Raw genomic sequence first — 22,297 nt, 5'->3', positions numbered from 1 at the left:
ATGCCTCGACCAACCCAACCGATGGCGGCTTGGTGGGCGCTCGCTCACAGCCACGCAAACTTCAACAAATAAACCCTTTTCAGGATATTAAATACAAATCAGTGCCGCGTGGGGATTCCCCGGAGCGTGGCTCGAGCGGGCTCGGCGGTCGCGCCGCCAACCCCCCCGGCACCTCCGGTCTCTCCGCGTCGCCAGCGGCGCCAGCGGAGCCGTGAGCGACGGTCACTCCGACATGCACGCACTCTCGCTCTCGTCCAGCAGCGCCGGCCTGTCCCTCGCGCTCCTGCCGAGGAGGACGCCGCCGTTGTCGAGCGTGCCCGCGGGGGGGAAGTGTTTGCGGTCGCCCTCCAGACCGCTGGCGCTGCCGTGGTTTGCGAAGAAGTCTCCTCCGACCCCTTCCTCGCCCAGCCCGGGCGCCGGTTCCTCCTCCTCCTCCTCGCCATTGCCGATCTCCTCGCCCTTGACGACGAACGCCGCAAAGTCCTCGCCGGCGCCGACCGGCGCGCCCCCCCCCGCGCCCCCCGCGTACGGGCGCCAACCCCGTTCGTCGGCGCGGGCGCCGCACGGCGACCGCGCCGCCGCCAGCGCCGCCACCTCCCGGCACCGCTCCGGCACGCCGGGGGGGGGGGCGGTGGTGCGGCGGCTGCTGCGCGCGCGAGCGCAGGTGGCGGGCGCGCAGGCGCTGCTCGCGGAAGAAGGCCGTGACGGTGGCGCGCGGCAGCCCCAGCTGCGCGGCCAGCGTGTGCACGGCCTCCGTGTCCGGGTAGGGCCCCACGTCCTGCACGAAGCTCTGCAGGATCGCCAGCGCCTCGCCCGCGATCCCCGTCGCCGCCGCCGCCGCCTCCCCGGGCTCGGCGTCCGGGCGAGCCTCCTCGCTCGGTGGGGCGGCCGCGATGGCGGAGGTCGGCAGGGACGACGATGCCGACGACGAGGACGAGGAGGAGCACGAGGAGGCGGGAGGCAGGGAGGTCGGCGAAGAGGAGGAAGAGTCGAGGCCGGCCGTCGCTGGTTTCGAGGACAGAACCTGGTTGACGGCCTGCTGCTGGGGAGACACGCGCCCCCATGCGATGCCACACGCGGTGCCACGTGGAGGCAGTTGATGCCCCCTCCCTACATGTTCCCAATGTGCATCGCAGACCATTCTAAAGAGTTTCCACGAGTGTGGGGTTGTAAATAATTAATTTGCGATATGCACGTTTCATTGTAAATTAATGGAACGTTGTAATTTGAGTGGTGAGGAGCTGCCACAGCGATGTAATGGTAGCACCGCACTGGAGCGGCAACCCGGAGGTTGCCAGTTCGATTCCATCTCCTGGAGCGGCAGCTGAAACAATGTGGCGAGTTTCCTCAATCCGACCACCCGCCTCCAGCAGCCAGTAGTGTACACGAATACTCCAACACCACCACCACCACCACCACCGTTAAGGCCTCGTGCGGTGGGGTAAAGTGTGGGTACGGCCACTTCTTGCAACAGGTCTGGTCAGCGTGGAAGAGAAGACCAAGGACCCTGCAGAGGGGATTTCGAGAGCTCCCTCGAGCGGAGGCCCTTCCGCCAGCAGTGGAGTGAGCCCTTGCAGGCCTGCGCCTTTACCTTTTAACGACCTTAAATTATTATCTGTAAATCGTACTTTCATTAAGGCGCCACCTCGGCCAATCATGCCAATGCCGAATAATGACAAATCACTCAACTGAGATCCCACGTGGCAGCAGCAACCTCAGCCTTGACAGGATCCTCCTGGGGAGGAGTCTAGAGACTCGCGTGATGCTTTCCCGGCCACGTCACAAACGAACTCTACGCGGTCGCCCCGACGTTCGCGAGCGCCCACCTGGATGGAGGCGTCGAGCGAGACGGAGGGGCCCATCTGGGCGCCGCCGCCGCCGCCAGCGCCGCACGGCTGGCTCTGCTGCACGGGCTGGCACGCGTGCCGCAGGTGCAGGTGGTTGGCGGGGAGCCCCGCCTGCTGCTGGTGGTGGTGGTGCTGGAGGTGCTGCTGGTGGTGCAGGTGCAGCGGCGGGTGGTGGTGGTGGTGGTGGTGCGGGTGGAGGTGGGGGTGCGGCTGGTGGTGCGGCGGCGCCGGCGCCCCCATCTCCTCCTGGTAGGCGGCGTCCCGCTCGGCGCGAGGCAGTGCCAGGAAGCGCTGGATGGTGCCCAGGTTCTCCCAGAGCGTCCGGTTCTCCAGCGTCGGGGTCTCCTTCCAGCGCAGCAGCTCGCACAGCCAGCCCTGATGCACACGCGGCACACGGACGAGGGAGCGGGCGGGCGGGCGAGCGAGCGGATGGTTGGTTAAACGAGTGCATGAGCAAGCGAACGAGCGAGCGGTTTACTGGGCGAGTAGTGTAAGTGCGAGAGCTCAGTTCACGATTAGGATCACAGCCGGTGCCGAGTAGGGCCACAGTTGTGGGGTCATTCGTCTCCACGGCCGCCAGCGAGTGGCAGAAGAGGCCTCGGCCCTGGGGAACGAAGCGTTCTCCTCTCACCGGCGACACCGCAGGCGTCACGCAGACGTCACGTGTGGCGCTTAGCTGAGGGAGGGGCCTCGACGCTCACCGGCTGCCCCCCCCAACTCCCCCAATGTCCCTGCATAAATGAGTTTTGTTCCGCAGCGGTGCCCCCCACACTGCGATCCCCGCTCTCTCTCTCTCTCTCTCAGCTGCTCCCGGCTCGCACTGCTGACCCCGAGATACAAATTAAACCGGTCCCTCGTGGGAGACGCAGCAGAACCCATGATCCCCGTATGCTGACATTTGGGCTTGGGTATTAACCTTTACACTAAATAGGATTAAACACCGATACAATAAATGCGTACGAAATAACCGCAAACAACAACAACACAACGCAACGTGCGCGTCGCTTGGGGGCCCATCGGATAGGCGATGACATCCGAGATGCGTCCAGACGCTCGATCCAAATCACAGCCTCGCACCGACCCATCATCCGCCCCGGGTCGATAAAGCCAGGACCGCCGTGTTGTACATCAGCGGTGATTCGTGACAACAAACAGGCACACCCCGGCCTTTATTTTCATAAATGACCACAGGCACTGTGTTCATGAGCATTCATATTCCCGGCCACTTCACTTGTGTTCGTATCCACAGTGGTTGGCCCTACGGAGATAGTCGCCACTGCCATAGGAACGTGGCATTTCCACCACTAGCTCAGGGCTGCCAGAGGTGACCACCGCGCACAGCGGGGAGAATACCCAGCGGCTTCGTCCGGCTTTTCCCGGCGTGGCCGAGAGCGACGAGCAAGCGAGCGGCAGCCAGGGGAGGAGGAGAGGCAGCCCGGAGGACGCCCACCACAGAGCGCGCTGCCCGTGGCTGCTGCTGCTGCTGCTGCTGCGACTGATGGCGGCGAGGACGGCGGTGAGGATGGCGGTGAGGATGGCGGTGAGGATGGCGTCTGCCTCACCTGGCTCTTCATGACGGCCACCTTGGCGAAGAGCGCCTGGGAGACCTTGGCACGCTTCATCTCCTGCTGGATCTCGTCGTAGATGGCGGCGGTCACGGCCCCCCCATTGCCACCGGCGCCGCCGCAGCCACCGCCGCCCTCCTCCGCCTTCAGCGGCGGCTCCGGGGCTCGCGCCTGCGACACGAGACCACGACCGCGACGGAGATCACGAGACGGAATAAACCAGAAACTATACCAGCCAGTGGGACTTCATCTCATCGCTGGTGAAGTGAATTGCCGCGTGCCCCGCCGCCCGCTGCTCGCCTGCGGAGAGTAGGCCCGTCCCTGCCACGCGGCGGCGGCCGCGGCCGAGGCGTAGGCCGGCGGCGGCGGCGGCGCCGTCAGGGTCACGGCGCCGCCCCCGCAGGCCCCCCCGGTGGCGCCGGCGCGCTCGCGCTCGCGCAGGTAGAGCAGGTCGCGGTCCGCCTCGCCCAGGTCCAGGAAGCCCTGCATGGCGCGCAGGTTCACCAGCAGCGACTGCGACGCGGTGCCCGGCTCCTCCTCCTTGCGCAGGATCTCCGACAGCAGGCCCTGGCGCGGCGGGGAGGGAGGCAGGGGAGCGGGGACGGGCGCCGCCACCGGCGGCAAACCGTCGACCCGGCAACGAGACGCCGCGGGTGAGGGGAAGGAGTTCCAGGCGCACGACGCTTGCACGGACTCCTCGGCAACTCTCGAACGTTCCCGTGCTCCGATGCGGTCGAACCCAAACGGCGCCACTCGGCGTGTGCGGCACAATGGGCGCAGTCTGCCAGTAGGGGGCAATGTATACTTAGAGCCATCCGTCAATCCACCGCTAGATGAGGGCCTACGCACACAGCTCAGGCTGCTGCGGTTATTTGACCATACTTCACCACGCTGGTCAGCGCGGGTTAGGCGCGGGAGCGCAGCGTAGACGTGGGAGCATCGAGGTGCGGCACGATGGATTTCTGCCGCACCGCCCGAGCAATGGCCCGACGTGGGAATACGCAAGGCCCTGGCCGACGACACGAGCGCGATCCTCGCCCACGCGGCCCGCGCATGCGAAACCCCGGGCCGCTCGCGAACGGGCGCGGCCGCCACCCCCGGCCCCCCTCACCTGGGTGCGGTTGAAGGCGACGCGCGCGAACACGGCCTGCGACACGCTGGCGCGCTTCAGCTCCTCGCGAACGCGCCGGTAGATGTCGGGCCGCACGTCCGTGCCGGGCTCCTGCTTCACGGCGAGGCCCTCGGCGAGCTGCGGGTGCGGCGGCGCCGTCACCTGGCCCACGAACGCCTCGCCGGGAGGTCGCGACCCCCGCTCGCCGGCTACCGCCACCGCCGCCCCGACCATCGCCTGCTGCTGGTGCTGCTGCTGCTGGCCCACGAACCGCGGCGTGCCGAACTGGTGCGCCGTGCCGAACCGCGCCGGCGAGCCGCCCGTGGGCGCCGGCGGCAGCGGGAAGGTGGCGGTGGTGGTCGGGAGTTGCGGGACCGGAGCGGCCGCCTCCGGCTCCGATAGCCGACTGGGTGCGTGGGTGCCCTGGCTGGGGCCCTTGACCTCGTCCGGCCCGGGGAGGCAAGGCTCGCTGTCCGAGGGCGCTGTTGGGGGGGGGGGGGCAGTGGGGGGGGGGGGGCAGGGAGTGGACGCTCGGCTTTATAGATACACACACACGCACACGCAGTATATAGATACACACACACACAGTATATAGATACGCACACAGTTTTTAGATACACACACGTGCACTGCCTGCACTCTCGGTCGACGCGCAGGCGCTCACCTTTGAGCGCCTGGCGCTGCTTGTACCACTGGCCGAACTCGTAGCACTTGGTGCTGGAGATGCTGGCGTAGTAGGTGCCGTTAATGATGGACGAGATCATGCTCTGCGGCACACGGAGGCGGCACACGGAGGCGGCACACGGAGGCGGCACACGGAGGCAACGCCGTGAGTGAGCGGGGGGGGGGAAGAGAAGGCGACAGTCGCCGTCATTCGCCACCAAACAGCACGGTGCTTGTGCCGTGCGAGGTACAATGTCGTGCCTCGTGAAGTCTGTGTGAAGCTCACTGGCAGGAGGAACACACCCAGATGTTACGGGTCAATTGACCGAGACGACTGGCAGATGCACCACCACCTGTGCGCCCTACCCGCGCCACCTCGCTGCGTTTTAGCCGTCCGGCGCGCTCCTCGTTGTTGCGAGCGTCGCTCCTCTGCCCTCCGTTGTTGCTGGAGGGTGACTGCCTCCATCTGCTCAGTATATTCAAGTGCACATAGCCTGGCACTACCCGGAAGCATTTTTCATGAGCCTCCTCCACAGAGGCCACGCCCATTTCGCCCCCTCCATCTGGCCAAACAAATGCGCAGATAGCACATTCCCCTAGACGGCCACACAGATTCGCAGGATTCAGTTATCACTCGGAATGGTCGTTGACCTCGGTTGGGAATCAAACTCAGGTCGCCGGGTTCGTGTCGCGTTCTGCTAACCACTGCGCCACCGCTCCCCACATCTCCCCTTCCCCGCGCACCAACGCACACAGAAACGCAACGTTGCACAGACCACGGAGACACAAGGACACGGAGACGCAGGGACACAAGGACGCACACGGCACAGACACTGATGGCACGAGCTCATTCTTGCCCGTTGCCCTACCCCCAGCGGTCCGTGCCGTTGACATTCCCAGCGAGGTTCAAGTCCTACGAGCGATTGTCTCGATCTACGAACAAAACGCGACCAATGTTCCTGCACGGCATCTGTGCACTCGCCTAGCATCTCAATGCCGTAGAAATCCGCATCGCAACTGCGATTGGAAGAGCCTCGCGTTTGACAAGGCGAGGAGGAGGCTGCTCGCTCCGCTCCCCCTCGACTCCCCATCAGGGCGGGCTCGGAGCCAGCAAGCAGCAAGACTGAATAATTCGCAGTGAAGGCTGCACACCTCCGGCGCCAGGTGCAGTGCGCGGCAGCTAAGTACGGACAGAATTCTCCGTTCCGCGTTCCTAGCGCACACCTGGCGTGGGGATTCACAAATCCCGGGGCAAATGAATCCACGCGGCCTCGAGCGGCCCCCGCCCCCCCTCGCCCCTCCTCTCCCGCCCCTCCCCGGGTCTCTATGTGAGTCTATGGGTGTCTATGCGAGGCTATGGGTCTCTATGTGAGTCTATGGGTGTCTATGCGAGTCTATGGGTCTCTACGTGAGTCTATGGGTCTCTGTGTGAGTCTATGGGTCTCTATGTGAGTCTATGGGTCTCTATGTGAGTATGGGTCTCTGTGTGAGTCTATGGGTCTCTGTGTGAGTCTATGGGTCTCTATATGAGTCTATGGGTCTCTATGTGAGTATGGGTCTCTGTGTGAGTCTATGGATCTCTGTGTGAGTCTATGGGTCTCTATATGAGTCTATGGGTCTCTGTGTGAGTCTATGGGTCTCTGTGCTGGAGGAGGCCCCACCCCGTGGGGCGCTGGCAGCTTCCCGACAGCCAGAGGAGGCGGCTCCTCATTAACGGGCCTCAGGGGCCCCCCTTGGATACCCCCCCGCCCCCCCATCTTAAGGATAGCGCGCTCAGTCGCTTCTGTCACTGCGTGGGTATCTTTAAACCCGGTTGATGCGCACGATATTTTTTTGCATCATTGTTGTAAAACGCTCAGATGTGCGCGTGCGCTGTGTGGTTGCCCACTCACAGTGGGAGCGCTAGTGTCACGGTTAGCGCGCTGCGCTACCAACCCGGCGACACGGTTTCCATTCCCGGTCACGGCCAGCAACAATGACGACTACGTGAACTAGTCCTGGGCCTCCACCGAGTCGACTCGGCATTAAAAATGAGTACACGGTGCGCTGTTTAAACCTCAGCACCGGGGGGACAGTCGGTCAAGCGTAGAGTAGGCCACCCATCCCCTCGTGTGCCGTGCCAGCCTTCATAGGAGCTGCTCGCCTACAGCACTTGCCCCAACAGTCTACTAATGCTATACGGGGGATCTTTATCTTTTCCCACTCACAATATCTGTGAGCTCTCTTTGACCCCGAATAAGAAAGAGGTTCCCCAGCCCTGGAATATTTCAAGTGGCTCAGCGGTCGAGCGAGCGGCTCGCAATCGCAAGGTTGCGAGTTCAATCCCTGGTTGGGGGTTGACTTCTGGCTTGCGAACATGACCACTTTGTGTGGAAGGTAACGGTGGGTGTCCCATGGGCAGTGGGTGTCCCATGGGCAGTGGGTGTCCCATGGGCAGTGGGTGTCCCATGGGCACGCTTCCCTCCCACCAGAGCGATGGGGAATTTCCACCACCAGGGCTGTGAACGGGAGATGAGCAGTCCCAATTGCCACGTGAGCGGCAACTCTCTCAGACTTTTTATCCAAGGAGTGAAAACGAGACCGATGACGGCGGGTGGAGCGACAGAGAGCCACGGCGGAACGTTCACAGCGGAAGCCGGGAGCCTCGCTCGTCTCCCCGAGTCACCACCACAAGGAGACAAGTCGGAGTCACGCATTTATCAATTATTGATAATGAAATGAAGCAGATTATTTCACGTGAACACGACTCTTTCCCTGTGATAATTCTCCCAGCAAAGCGGCGCGAAACCAGATTAACCTAGCGACCCAACATCAAAGACAGAGACAAAGATCCCCCAGAAAGCCTCAACAGTCTGTTGAGGCAAGTGCTATTAGCGAGCAACCTATGAAGACCGGACCGGCACACCAGGGGATGGGTGGCCAGCACCACGCCCGCCCGCCTTTGTCTCCCCAGTGGCGATGTTTGCACATCGCACCAGGTCCTCATTTGAGGCCGAGTCAACCTAGGAGAGGCCCAGGACCAATTCAGATAATCGTCACTGGTGTTGGCCGTGCGCGGGAACCGAATTCGGGTCGCTGACCGTTGCACTACCGCTCTCCACCCCCCATCACCACCACCCCTACCATCACCACTTCCACCACTAACAATATAAACACACACACAGGTGACACACCTCATTCACATACCTGTCCCTCCACGTACAAATCTATATATATAAAATCGCAAATCTGTCTGTCTGTGTGTGTGTCTGTGTGTGTGTGTGTCTGTCTGTGTGTCGCCGGACCATACGCAGTTTCATTGGACGAAATGTGAGGGATTTGCGAGACACGATTGGTCCGTTTGGTTTTCCACGGCGGTTGCCCCTGGCAACGGGTAGCGACGCATTTGCTGCGGGGTGGACGCCATTTTTAATTCCCGTAAAAAATATGCGCACGCATTAACACGCGACTCTCAGGTAAATTCATCAAAGTTTCACGTCCTCTTCACTCCCCCCCCACCACAATGTGTGCTATTACTATTATAGGCTCGGTAGATAATAAAATTATAGCGATTAGACAGTATTATTGTAGCGCGGGGGGGGGGGGGGGTAACGGCCCCTGTACCCAGCCTCAGCCGGGTGGGCAATTTAGGCGAGGCCGGAGGCTCTGCACGGTACTAGGCCTCGACACCCCACCACACTATAGGCCGTACATATTACTGCACAGCGGCCGAGGAGATCGTGGCTGGGGGGGGGGGCAGGGGTAGCAGCCCATCTGTGTATATATGTAAGGTTATTAAGAAATATATTTTTCACCCGGGCAACGCCGGGTACTTATGCTAGTATGTTTACACATCCCATCAGCCACGCGGCTACTCAGGGGTGATCTCTTTCAGCAGCATTGCTTTACTACCCTCCCCTAGGTCGATCCAGCCTTAAATGAGTACCTGGTGCGGTGTGTAAACATCACAACTGGAGAAACAAAGGCGGTCGGACGCAGTCCTGGCCACACCACCCCTCGCGTGCCACGTTGGCCTCCGCAGCAGCTCGCTAACAGCCCTTGCCCCGGCAGTCCGTTGAGGCTACCCGGGGGATCTTTGTGCGTGCGTTTCGCGTCGCGAGCACCTGGGAGAGCGGACACTCCTTGGCCAGGGCGCTCTGGTTGGAGTCCCGCAGCAGCCGCTGCAGGGCGCAGCGCACGTTGGCGTGGGTCCACTGGCCCGGGGGGAGGTCCTCCAGCCCCGGGCAGCTGTCGCCAAGGCAACCGCATCACCGCCATCATCGGTGCCGTCGCCGCACCAGCACCAGCACCAGCGGCAACACCGTGAGCACAGGCGCCTCCGATTAGCACGGTCGGTTACGTATGGCACGCGAGAAGTTCGACGTACATCGCTGCACACACCATCGTTGCAAACCTCACCACGACCATTACCGGTGCGGCGGCCGCGGCATCACTACGGCAAACACGAGCGATCACGGGCTGTGATCTCATCTCACGCGCGGCTAATTCACAAACGATGCAGCTCTGCATCTCCGCTTCAGGTTACACACACGCCACACACAAACACCACACGCACGTTAACCGCCAACCGCACAATCGCAAATCACAACCACGCCCGACCGCACACCGTAACCACTCACCCACACGCACAACGGTGCGCCCCGATCGCTCGCAACCACCCGACACAAGCACCCGACACAAGCACCCAACACAACCATCCCACACAACCATCCCACACAAGCACCCAACACAAGCACCCAACACAACCATCCCACACAACCATCCCACACAACCATCCCACACAAACACCCGACACAAGCACCCAACACAACCATCCCACACAAACACCCGACACAAGCACCCGACACAAGCACCCAACACAACCATCCCACACAACCATCCCACACAAACACCCAACACAAGCACCAAACACAACCATCCCACACAACCATCCCACATAAGCACCCAACACAAGCACCCAACACAGGCACCCAACACAAGCACCCACCACAAGCACCCAACACAAGCACCCAACACAACCATCCCACACAACCATCCCACACAAGCACCCAACACAAGCACCCAACACAAGCACCCAACACAAGCACCCAACACAAGCACCCAACACAAGCAAGCGCCCAGACGACGGCGCCCCGCGCGAGCCCCACCAGTGCAGGCGAATGTAGAGCGTGAGGACGTGGAAGACATCGTGCAGCAGCTCCCCCACGGTGGCCTCGGCAGCGTCGCTCACGCAGCCCAGGGGCAGCGGCTTCCACACCCCCACCCTTAGCTGCCCTGCACCGCCACGGCGAGAGGGGGGGGGGGGTTAACGAGGAGGAGGATGGCGGCAGCGTGGGCGCCGTGTCGTCATCGACGTCGTCGTCATCGTCGTCGTCACCGTCGTAGCCTCGGTCGTCTTGGCACGATCGCCCTAGACATCGCCGTGCCGGCGTCCACAGGCGCCGCTCCGCGCCGACGGCACTCGCCCCGAACGGCACGTCGCGACTACGGGGGATCTTTGTCCTTCGGGGTGTGGGGGGGGGAGGGTCAGGACGGGCAGAGGGCCCCCCCCCCCACTCACCGGAGGCGTGGGTGGCCGTGGAGGGCGAGTAGCCCAGGGCGAGGAGCGCCGCCTCGGGCAGCCGAGCGAAGGGCGCCTCGCGGGGCACCAGCGCAAACTCCACGTGCTCGCCGGGGCCCGGGCCCTCGGCTCCCAGCGCCCACTCGCCCCGCTCCACCACGCACAGCAGCGGCAGCGTGCGGCCTGCGGGGTCCAGGGTGGGGCGAGACCCGGGGTGAACCGCGAAGGGCGAGGGGCGCAGGGCGAGGGGGGAAGAGGGAGACGGGGATGGGAAGGGAGGCACGGCGTGCGACGGTGCGGGTGCGGGACCGTTACTTGAGCTCCCGCGGGGAGCCGCGGCCAGGGGCGGCCCCAGGGGCGGCCACCCGCCGCCCACGTCCTCCGCGCGGGGCGTCCCCTTGCAGGGCGGCGGCGGCTCGCGGTCTCCGTCGGGGCCGACGAGGCGAGAGCCCGGACTCCGGGGCGGGGGGCTGGGCCCGCTCATGCCGCTGCAGGCGGGGGCACGGAGAGAGGCGCTGATCAATATCGAGACGTCACCGCGGCCCGAGCGGTCGATGCCGCCGCCGCCGCCGCCGCCGCCGCCTCGCTGCCAACGCGCTCTCCACTCCGCCAGATGCCGCCCCGGCTGCTCGCGCAAAAGACACGCGGCGCCCTCCGAGACCTGTGCCGAGAGCCTCCTCCGCGTGGTCACCAGACGCGCGGAGACCTCTCCTGCGATGCCGGTCTCGGCAATGGGCCCCCCACCACGCTCGGCCAGCGCTGCCAACTCACGCAGGCGCAGAGGCGCCAGGCGACGCTGGGCAAGTCGCCCGACGTCGCACAATGTAACAATCGTGATGTGACAGCGCTCTGTCAATCCACTGCTGGATGAAGGCCTCCCTACGCCGTGTCGGTAGTAGGGGTTGTATGACCATACTTCACCACACTGGTTGGTGCGGGTTAATGAAATGGACCAGGGGTTGAGATATCACTCGCTGCAGGTGAACTGTGGCTGGGAACAACTTGTATAGGCCAGGCTCGTGGTGCAGTGCGCCAACCACGATGCCACCACTCCACGCAGTTTAACAGCCCAGACAGTAAACCGGAATGCAGCATCCAGCGCTCATAAATACGCATCTCCTCGTGCCAGGATTGTAGGCGACACACTCAGCATATTCGTCAAGAACACTGCCCGGAGAGGAAACCAGATCCCTATAAACTAAGAGACGTTTCAGGCAATGGCCCTTCTTCATAGCAAAGTCGCGATATTTGTCTCTCGTCGTGAAACGCAACGCGGCCACCCAACTCGAGCAGCGGAGTCGCTGAGTCACAGAGGCGCGGTGACGACCCGGCGAGCAGGAGAGAGAAGCGGACAGGAGACCCCCGAGGGGAGCGAGTTGAGGACGAGACGTAGAAGCGAGAGGGAGATTCATTCACTTTGTAGCCGCTACAATTTGATTCGAGCTGGCATTTTGGTTTACCTCTAATGTGTTAATGACTGCGAGGTCTCCCTGAGCTATTTGGGGCCCATGCACTTTTGCTTCGTTGGCTCATGCGGAGCTCCGTCCGCCCGCGTGTGTGGACGCGGGGCCATGTGGGTTCACTCGGGGGGGGGGTTCACTTTGGGTGTCACAAATCGCAGTTTAAATATGCCCGCAAAGCTCTGCGGTGATGACGGCACGCCGCGGAGCGTGGGAACTGGGCAGGAAGAGTCGGTGGTGGTGGTGGTTGTGGTGGTGGTGGTTGTGGTGGTCACAGTGATGGCCAGCAGAGATCATATTCATCCGGAGTCATCCAGGACTGAGCTCTGGAAACTGTCCCTGCCTCCACTACCCTGTTGTTGCTGGTTGTGAGATTTGGGGAATTATGGAGGGGGCGGCCTGGAATAGATGTTCACTACCTCGCCTGGTATACATGAGGTCGTGGGTTTGATCCCGAGCCAGACGCCTGAGCTGGATATGTGGAGCTTGCGTGTCTCTCTCACCGCGGTCGCGTGGATTTGTCTCCGGGTCCTCCGGGTTTTCCTCCACATTTGTAAACACGCGTGTGGAGGGTTTGTCTGCTACACATTTCCACGTGATGACGAGCCACTTCGTTGAGCTATCATGTGGCCAGGTCGCTTCTGAAAAAGGGCTGTAACTCTCAGTGGGCTTTACCTGGTAAGATATAGTAGTTTAAAACGTTTAGCGAATAACCATACGCATATATTCTACGAGAATTGGAAGCGCTGTGTAATGAAAGGGGCGGTCATGGGTTAATGGGTTAATTGGGAGGGGGGGGAGCCCGGGCTGAGCCTCCACGTGTGGGCGTGGCTTGCGGACAGGTGGGCGAGACGAGAGGTGAACGGCGGGAATCGAACTCAGGTCCGCCGGGTTCGTGTGCGAACCACTGCACAACGGCTCCCCCACACAACAACAACAACATTCGCCACTAAGTTGTGGTGAAGTCACCACGGCGCTTGTGCCAGGCTACGTGCACTTTGAAGACACGTGAAGTGTCGCTGGCAGGAGGTTCCGCATGAACACACACACACGCACCTGCATAATACCCCTAGACAACTTTACAGATACACCTACAGACACACCTCAAGGGACCGCGTTTAAGATGTCAATCGCGGTTAAGAGGACGTGGCGGTTAAGCACGTGATGCTCCCTTCGTGGCGGCAGTTCAAGAGTCACCGTGGTGGACGAACAGGACAAACCACTGCCCCCCACCTCCCAAAAGTTCACAAGACCACGTGTTCTGTTTACAGGGTTCCGTTTTGGGCGATGCATGGGCGTGCCGGCACTCTCGTGGAAGTGCCTTACGTCGATGGAGGGAGCGGGGGGTGCGCTACGCGGGTGGTAGAGACACCACCCCTTCTCATTTCCCACATCCATCAATCGATGACTCCACACGTCAATCACTCCCTCCATCATCCCCCATCTTCATCCATCCCGAGAACCCTCCTTCAATCTCTACATCTATTCCTCTCGCCCTCCCTCCGCCTGTCCTCACTTCCTCATCCACCAGTCACTCCACCCCTCTCCCCACCCACCAATCACTCCATCCCTCTCCCCACCAGTCACTCCATCCCTCTCATCCACCCACCAGTCACTCCACCCCTCTCCCCACCAATCACTCCATCCCTCTCCCCACCAATCACTCCATCCCTCTCCCCACCAATCACTCCATCCCTCTCCTCACTCACCAGTCACTCCACCCCTCTCCCCACCCACCAATCACTCCACCCCTCTCCCCACCCACCAATCACTCCATCCCTCTCCCCACCAGTCACTCCATCCCTCTCATCCACCCACCAGTCACTCCATCCCTCTCCCCACCAATCACTCCATCCCTCTCCCCACCAATCACTCCATCCCTCTCCCCACCAATCACTCCATCCCTCTCCCCACCAGTCACTCCACCCCTCTCCCCACCCACCAATCACTCCATCCCTCTCCCCACCAGTCACTCCATCCCTCTCATCCACCCACCAGTCACTCCACCCCTCTCCCCACCAGTCACTCCATCCCTCTCTCCACCAATCACTCCATCCCTCTCCCCACCAGTCACTCCATCCCTCTCCCCACCAATCACTCCATCCCTCTCCCCACCAGTCACTCCATCCCTCTCCCCACCAATCACTCCACCCCTCTCCCCACCAGTCACTCCACCCCTCTCCCCACCAATCACTCCATCCCTCTCCCCACCAGTCACTCCATCCCTCTCCCCACCAATCACTCCACCCCTCTCTCCACCAGTCACTCCATCCCTCTCCCCACCAATCACTCCATCCCTCTCCCCACCAGTCACTCCATCCCTCTCCTCACTCACCAGTCACTCCATCCCTCTCCTCACTCACCAATCACTCCATCCCTCTCCCCACCAGTCACTCCATCCCTCTCATCCACCCACCAGTCACTCCACCCATCTCCCCACCAGTCACTCCATCCCTCTCCCCACCAATCACTCCATCCCTCTCCCCACCAATCACTCCATCCCTCTCCTCACTCACCAGTCACTCCATCCCTCTCCCCACCCACCAGTCACTCCATCCCTCTCCTCACCCACGAATCACTCCATCCCTCTCCCCACCCACCAGTCACTCCATCCCTCTCCCGACCCACCAGTCACTCCATCCCTCTCCCCACCCACCAGTCACCCCATCCCTCTCCCCACCCACCAGTCACTCCATCCCTCTCCCCACCCACCAATCACTCCATCCCTCTCCCCACCAGTCACTCCATCCCTCTCCCCACCCACCAATCACTCCATCCCTCTCCCCACCAATCACTCAATCCCTCTCCCCACCAGTCACTCCATCCCTCTCCCCACCAATCACTCCTTCCCTCTCCTCCACCCACCAGTCACTCCATCCCTCTCCCCACCCACCAATCACTCCATCCCTCTCCCCACCCACCAATCACTCCATCCCTCTCCCCACCCACCAATCACTCCATCCCTCTCCCCACCCACCAATCACTCCATCCCTCTCCCCACCCACCAGTCACTCCATCCCTCTCCCCACCCACCAATCACTCCATCCCTCTCCCCACCAGTCACTCCATCCCTCTCCTCCACCCACCAGTCACTCCATCCCTCTCCCCACCCACCAATCACTCCATCCCTCTTCCCACCCACCAGTCACTCCATCCCTCTCCTCCACCCACCAGTCACTCCATCCCTCTCCCCACCCACCAATCACTCCATCCCTCTCCCCACCCACCAATCACTCCATCCCTCTCCCCACCCACCAGTCACTCCATCCCTCTCCCCACCCACCAGTCACTCCATCCCTCTCCCCACCCACCAATCACTCCATCCCTCTCCCCACCCACCAATCACTCCATCCCTCTCCCCACCCACCAATCACTCCATCCCTCTCCCCACCCACCAATCACTCCATCCCTCTCCCCACCCACCAATCACTCCATCCCTCTCCCCACCCACCAGTCACTCCATCCCTCTCCCCACCCACCAATCACTCCATCCCTCTCCCCACCAGTCACTCCATCCCTCTCCCCACCCACCAGTCACTCCATCCCTCTCCCCATCCACCAATCACTCCATCCCTCTCCCCACCCACCAATCACTCCATCCCTCTCCCCACCCACCAATCACTCCATCCCTCTCCCCACCCACCAATCACTCCATCCCTCTCCCCACCAGTCACTCCATCCCTCTCCCCACCCACCAGTCACTCCATCCCTCTCCCCACCAGTCACTCCATCCCTCTCCCCACCCACCAGTCACTCCATCCCTCTCCCCACCCACCAATCACTCCATCCCTCTCCCCACCCACCAATCACTCCATCCCTCTCCCCACCCACCAATCACTCCATCCCTCTCCCCACCCACCAATCACTCCATCCCTCTCCCCACCAGTCACTCCATCCCTCTCCCCACCCACCAATCACTCCATCCCTCTCCCCACCCACCAATCACTCCATCCCTCTCCCCACCCACCAATCACTCCATCCCTCTCCCCACCCACCAATCACTCCATCCCTCTCCCCACCCACCAATCACTCCATCCCTCTCCCCACCCACCAGTCACTCCATCCCTCTCCCCACCCACCAATCACTCCATCCCTCTCCCCACCAGTCACTCCATCCCTCTCCCCACCCACCAATCACTCCATCCCTCTCCCCACCAGTCACTCCATCCCTCTCCCCACCAATCACTCCATCCCTCTCCTCCACCCACCAATCACTCCATCCCTCTCCCCACCCACCAATCACTCCATCCCTCTCCCCACCCACCAATCACTCCATCCCTCTCCCCACCCACCAGTCACTCCATCCCTCTCCCCACCCACCAATCACTCCATCCCTCTCCCCACCCACCAATCACTCCATCCCTCTCCCCACCCACCAATCACTCCATCCCTCTCCCCACCCACCAGTCACTCCATCCCTCTCCTCACCCACCAATCACTCCATCCCTCTCCTCACCCACCAGTCACTCCATCCCTCTCCCCACCCACCAATCACTCCATCCCTCTCCCCACCCACCAATCACTCCATCCCTCTCCTCACCCACCAGTCACTCCATCCCTCTCCCCACCCACCAATCACTCCATCCCTCTCCCCACCCACCAATCACTCCATCCCTCTCCCCACCCACCAATCACTCCATCCCTCTCCCCACCCACCAATCACTCCATCCCTCTCCCCACCCACCAATCACTCCATCCCTCTCCCCACCAATCACTCCATCCCTCTCCTCCACCCACCAGTCACTCCATCCCTCTCCCCACCCACCAATCACTCCATCCCTCTCCCCACCCACCAGTCACTCCATCCCTCTCCTCCACCCACCAGTCACTCCATCCCTCTCCCCACCCACCAATCACTCCATCCCTCTCCCCACCCACCAATCACTCCATCCCTCTCCCCACCCACCAGTCACTCCACCCCTCTCTCCACCAGTCACTCCATCCCTCTCCCCACCAATCACTCCATCCCTCTCCCCACCAGTCACTCCATCCCTCTCCTCACTCACCAGTCACTCCATCCCTCTCCTCACTCACCAATCACTCCATCCCTCTCCCCACCAGTCACTCCATCCCTCTCATCCACCCACCAGTCACTCCACCCATCTCCCCACCAGTCACTCCATCCCTCTCCCCACCAATCACTCCATCCCTCTCCCCACCAATCACTCCATCCCTCTCCTCACTCACCAGTCACTCCATCCCTCTCCCCACCCACCAGTCACTCCATCCCTCTCCTCACCCACGAATCACTCCATCCCTCTCCCCACCCACCAGTCACTCCATCCCTCTCCCGACCCACCAGTCACTCCATCCCTCTCCCCACCCACCAGTCACCCCATCCCTCTCCCCACCCACCAGTCACTCCATCCCTCTCCCCACCCACCAATCACTCCATCCCTCTCCCCACCAGTCACTCCATCCCTCTCCCCACCCACCAATCACTCCATCCCTCTCCCCACCAATCACTCAATCCCTCTCCCCACCAGTCACTCCATCCCTCTCCCCACCAATCACTCCTTCCCTCTCCTCCACCCACCAGTCACTCCATCCCTCTCCCCACCCACCAATCACTCCATCCCTCTCCCCACCCACCAATCACTCCATCCCTCTCCCCACCCACCAATCACTCCATCCCTCTCCCCACCCACCAATCACTCCATCCCTCTCCCCACCCACCAGTCACTCCATCCCTCTCCCCACCCACCAATCACTCCATCCCTCTCCCCACCAGTCACTCCATCCCTCTCCTCCACCCACCAGTCACTCCATCCCTCTCCCCACCCACCAATCACTCCATCCCTCTTCCCACCCACCAGTCACTCCATCCCTCTCCTCCACCCACCAGTCACTCCATCCCTCTCCCCACCCACCAATCACTCCATCCCTCTCCCCACCCACCAATCACTCCATCCCTCTCCCCACCCACCAGTCACTCCATCCCTCTCCCCACCCACCAGTCACTCCATCCCTCTCCCCACCCACCAATCACTCCATCCCTCTCCCCACCCACCAATCACTCCATCCCTCTCCCCACCCACCAATCACTCCATCCCTCTCCCCACCCACCAATCACTCCATCCCTCTCCCCACCCACCAATCACTCCATCCCTCTCCCCACCCACCAGTCACTCCATCCCTCTCCCCACCCACCAATCACTCCATCCCTCTCCCCACCAGTCACTCCATCCCTCTCCCCACCCACCAGTCACTCCATCCCTCTCCCCATCCACCAATCACTCCATCCCTCTCCCCACCCACCAATCACTCCATCCCTCTCCCCACCCACCAATCACTCCATCCCTCTCCCCACCCACCAATCACTCCATCCCTCTCCCCACCAGTCACTCCATCCCTCTCCCCACCCACCAGTCACTCCATCCCTCTCCCCACCAGTCACTCCATCCCTCTCCCCACCCACCAGTCACTCCATCCCTCTCCCCACCCACCAATCACTCCATCCCTCTCCCCACCCACCAATCACTCCATCCCTCTCCCCACCCACCAATCACTCCATCCCTCTCCCCACCCACCAATCACTCCATCCCTCTCCCCACCAGTCACTCCATCCCTCTCCCCACCCACCAATCACTCCATCCCTCTCCCCACCCACCAATCACTCCATCCCTCTCCCCACCCACCAATCACTCCATCCCTCTCCCCACCCACCAATCACTCCATCCCTCTCCCCACCCACCAATCACTCCATCCCTCTCCCCACCCACCAGTCACTCCATCCCTCTCCCCACCCACCAATCACTCCATCCCTCTCCCCACCAGTCACTCCATCTTTCTCCCCACCCACCAATCACTCCATCCCTCTCCCCACCAGTCACTCCATCCCTCTCCCCACCAATCACTCCATCCCTCTCCTCCACCCACCAATCACTCCATCCCTCTCCCCACCCACCAATCACTCCATCCCTCTCCCCACCCACCAATCACTCCATCCCTCTCCCCACCCACCAGTCACTCCATCCCTCTCCCCACCCACCAATCACTCCATCCCTCTCCCCACCCACCAATCACTCCATCCCTCTCCCCACCCACCAATCACTCCATCCCTCTCCCCACCCACCAGTCACTCCATCCCTCTCCTCACCCACCAATCACTCCATCCCTCTCCTCACCCACCAGTCACTCCATCCCTCTCCCCACCCACCAATCACTCCATCCCTCTCCCCACCCACCAATCACTCCATCCCTCTCCTCACCCACCAGTCACTCCATCCCTCTCCCCACCCACCAATCACTCCATCCCTCTCCCCACCCACCAATCACTCCATCCCTCTCCCCACCCACCAATCACTCCATCCCTCTCCCCACCCACCAATCACTCCATCCCTCTCCCCACCCACCAATCACTCCATCCCTCTCCCCACCAATCACTCCATCCCTCTCCTCCACCCACCAGTCACTCCATCCCTCTCCCCACCCACCAATCACTCCATCCCTCTCCCCACCCACCAGTCACTCCATCCCTCTCCTCCACCCACCAGTCACTCCATCCCTCTCCCCACCCACCAATCACTCCATCCCTCTCCCCACCCACCAATCACTCCATCCCTCTCCCCACCCACCAGTCACTCCATCCCTCTCCCCACCCACCAGTCACTCCATCCCTCTCCCCACCCACCAATCACTCCATCCCTCTCCCCACCCACCAATCACTCCATCCCTCTCCCCACCCACCAATCACTCCATCCCTTTCCCCACCCACCAATCACTCCATCCCTCTCCCCACCCACCAGTCACTCCATCCCTCTCCCCACCCACCAATCACTCCATCCCTCTCCCCACCAGTCACTCCATCCCTCTCCCCACCCACCAATCACTCCATCCCTCTCCCCACCCACCAATCACTCCATCCCTCTCCCCACCAGTCACTCCATCCCTCTCCCCACCAATCACTCCATCCCTCTCCTCCACCCACCAGTCACTCCATCCCTCTCCCCACCCACCAATCACTCCATCCCTCTCCCCACCCACCAGTCACTCCATCCCTCTCCTCCACCCACCAGTCACTCCATCCCTCTCCCCACCAATCACTCCATCCCTCTCCCCATCCATCAATCACTCCATCCATCCATTCCGTCATTCCATCCCATCCATCAATCACTCCATCCATCCATTCCGTCATTCCATCCCAGCCTATCTTCCCTCCTCCCTCTAACCACGCGCCCGTCGCCCTCTCTGCCCATCGCTGCCGCTTGCGACTGTCTCCATCAGCGCGGGACAGTGACAGCCACGGAGGGCTTCCCTCACCATCGCTCTCAGGCTGCTGCACCATCACCGCAACCATCACCAACATCGTCACCAACATCGTCACACCTCGCAGGCGGACAGCCCCACCACCCGCCCCCGAACTCCAGATCCAAACAAAGCGCACGGGTTCGTGGTAGTGGTGGGGGTGGTGGTGTGGTGGTGGTAGTGGTGGGGGTGTGGGGTGGTGGTAGTGGTGGTGTGGGGTGGTGGTGTGGTGGTGGTAGTGGTGTGGTGGTGGTAGTGGTGGGGGTGGTGGTGTGGTGGTGGTAGTGGTGGTAGTGGTGGGGGTGGTGGTGGTGGGTGGTCCCCGTTATCTCACCTGCTCCAGGCGGAGGGGGGGGCGATGTCGCCAGCGAGGTGGTGTCGCGAGGGAGCATCGAGCCGACGCTGCTGCTGGTGGTGCTGATGGTGGTGGTGGTGCTGATGGTGGTGCTGATGGTGGTGCTGGTGCTGGTGGTGCTGATGGTGGTGGTGGTGCTGCTGCTGGTGGTGCTGATGGTGGTGGTGGTGCTGCTGCTGGTGGTGCTGATGGTGGTGGTGGTGCTGCTGCTGGTGGTGCTGATGGTGGTGGTGGTGCTGCTGCTGGTGGTGGTGGTGCTGCTGCTGGTGGTGCTGATGGTGGTGGTGGTGCTGCTGCTGGTGGTGCTGATGGTGGTGGTGGTGCTGCTGCTGGTGGTGCTGATGGTGGTGGTGGTGCTGCTGCTGGTGGTGCTGATGGTGGTGGTGGTGCTGCTGCTGGTGGTGCTGATGGTGGTGCTGGTGGTGGTGGTGCTGGAGAGTGAAGGCGGCAGCAGCAGCAGCAGCCGCCGCCTGCCGCTGCTCTCGAGGCTGCAGTGCCTCGCGGGCGCGGCCAGACACGGGCAGCAGCGGCGCCTGGAGTCGTCACGCGATCTCCCCGCCCCGTGCATCATCATCATCACCACCAGCACCACCACAGCAGCAGCGCCTCGCACGCAGCCCCCACCCCCTCCCTCCCCCTCCCACACCCCACAGCCCTCACCCTCCCACACCCCACAGCCCTCACCCATCCTCGCAGCCAGAGCCAGCGTCCCCCTCTTCTCTTTTCCCGGCGATGGGGATTGGTGGCGTCTGCCGCGTGTAATTGCTGCTCGAGCAATTATGTCGATGGGCGGGCTTGCCTGGTAGGGGGTGAGGGGCTCTGGAAGAGGGCGGGTGAGTTGGTGAGTGAGTTGGTGAGTGGCTGGGTGCATTGGTGAGTGGGGTGGAGAGTGGCTTGGTGAGTTGGTGAGTGAGTTGGTGAGTGGCTGGGTGCATTGGTGAGTGGGGTGGAGAGTGGCTGTGTGAGTTGGTGAGTGAGTTGGTGAGTGGCGGGTGAGTTGGTGAGTGGCTGGTTGAGTTGGTGAGTGGGGTGGAGAGTGGCTGGCTGAGTTGGTGAGTGGCTGGGTGAGTTGGTGAGTGGGGTGGAGAGTGGCTGAGTTGGTGAGTGGGGTTGGTGAGTGGCTGGCTGAGTTGGTGAGTGAGTTGGTGAGTGGTGGGTGAGTTGGTGAGTGGGGTGGAGATGGCTGGCTGAGTTGGTGAGTGGGGTGGAATGGTGGGTGAGTTGGTGAGTGGGGTGGAGAGTTGGTGAGTGGGGTGAAGAGTGGCTGGGTGAGTTGGTGAGTGGCTGGGTGAGTTGGTGAGTGGGGTGGAGAGTGGCTGAGTTGGTGAGTGGGGTTGGTGAGTGGCTGGCTGAGTTGGTGAGTGAGTTGGTGAGTGGCTGGGTGAGTTGGTGAGTGGGGTGAAGAGTGGCTGGGTGAGTTGGTGAATGGCTGGGTGAGTTGGTGAGTGGGGTGGAGAGTGGCTGGGTGAGAGGTTGAGTGGGTGAGGGC

At 62.0% G+C, this 22,297-nt stretch overlaps 1 protein-coding gene across 4 annotated transcripts; it reads right to left on the bottom strand.

Annotated features, from left to right (window-relative positions):
* Window positions 1-21,037, bottom strand: LOC144938278 (DNA-binding protein SATB2-like). 4 transcript variants are annotated; one of them, XM_078866154.1, is made up of 11 exons: window positions 20,788-21,037; window positions 11,062-11,234; window positions 10,747-10,929; window positions 10,334-10,460; window positions 9,290-9,413; window positions 5,188-5,290; window positions 4,524-5,005; window positions 3,713-3,979; window positions 3,410-3,583; window positions 1,827-2,222; window positions 1-1,036 (listed from the first exon to the last, which is right to left on the bottom strand). In XM_078866154.1, the coding sequence occupies exons 2-11, from the start codon at window positions 11,228-11,230 to the stop codon at window positions 80-82; spliced, it is 2,982 nt and encodes a 993-aa protein (XP_078722280.1). In that variant the 5' UTR covers window positions 11,231-11,234; window positions 20,788-21,037; the 3' UTR covers window positions 1-79. The 4 variants fall into 4 exon arrangements, with proteins under 4 accessions (XP_078722280.1, XP_078722278.1, XP_078722279.1 ...); XM_078866152.1 differs by having other exon boundaries at window positions 1-1,039; window positions 20,788-21,034; XM_078866153.1 differs by lacking the exon at window positions 20,788-21,037 and adding an exon at window positions 20,469-20,488 and having other exon boundaries at window positions 1-1,039.
* Window positions 21,038-22,297: the final 1,260 nt, after the last annotated feature.

Source organism: Lampetra fluviatilis, chromosome 21 (assembly GCF_964198595.1).
Source record: "Lampetra fluviatilis chromosome 21, kcLamFluv1.1, whole genome shotgun sequence".
Taxonomy (NCBI): Eukaryota; Metazoa; Chordata; class Hyperoartia; order Petromyzontiformes; family Petromyzontidae; genus Lampetra; species Lampetra fluviatilis.
This window is presented reverse-complemented; position numbering and strand designations above follow the sequence as displayed.

What these genes read in the sequence shown, in the direction of transcription:
- LOC144938278 (XM_078866152.1), bottom strand. Translation starts at nt 11,230, where the DNA reads ATGAGCGGGCCCAGCCCCCCGCCCCGGAGTCCGGGCTCTCGCCTCGTC. An exon ending in AGGAGTGTCCGCTCTCCCAG is followed by an intron (nt 5,291 to 9,289) that starts GTGCTCGCGACG and finishes CGTGTGCCGCAG; the next exon opens with AGCATGATCTCGTCCATCAT. An exon ending in TGGCCGTCATGAAGAGCCAG is followed by an intron (nt 2,223 to 3,409) that starts GTGAGGCAGACG and finishes CGTGTGCATCAG; the next exon opens with GGCTGGCTGTGCGAGCTGCT.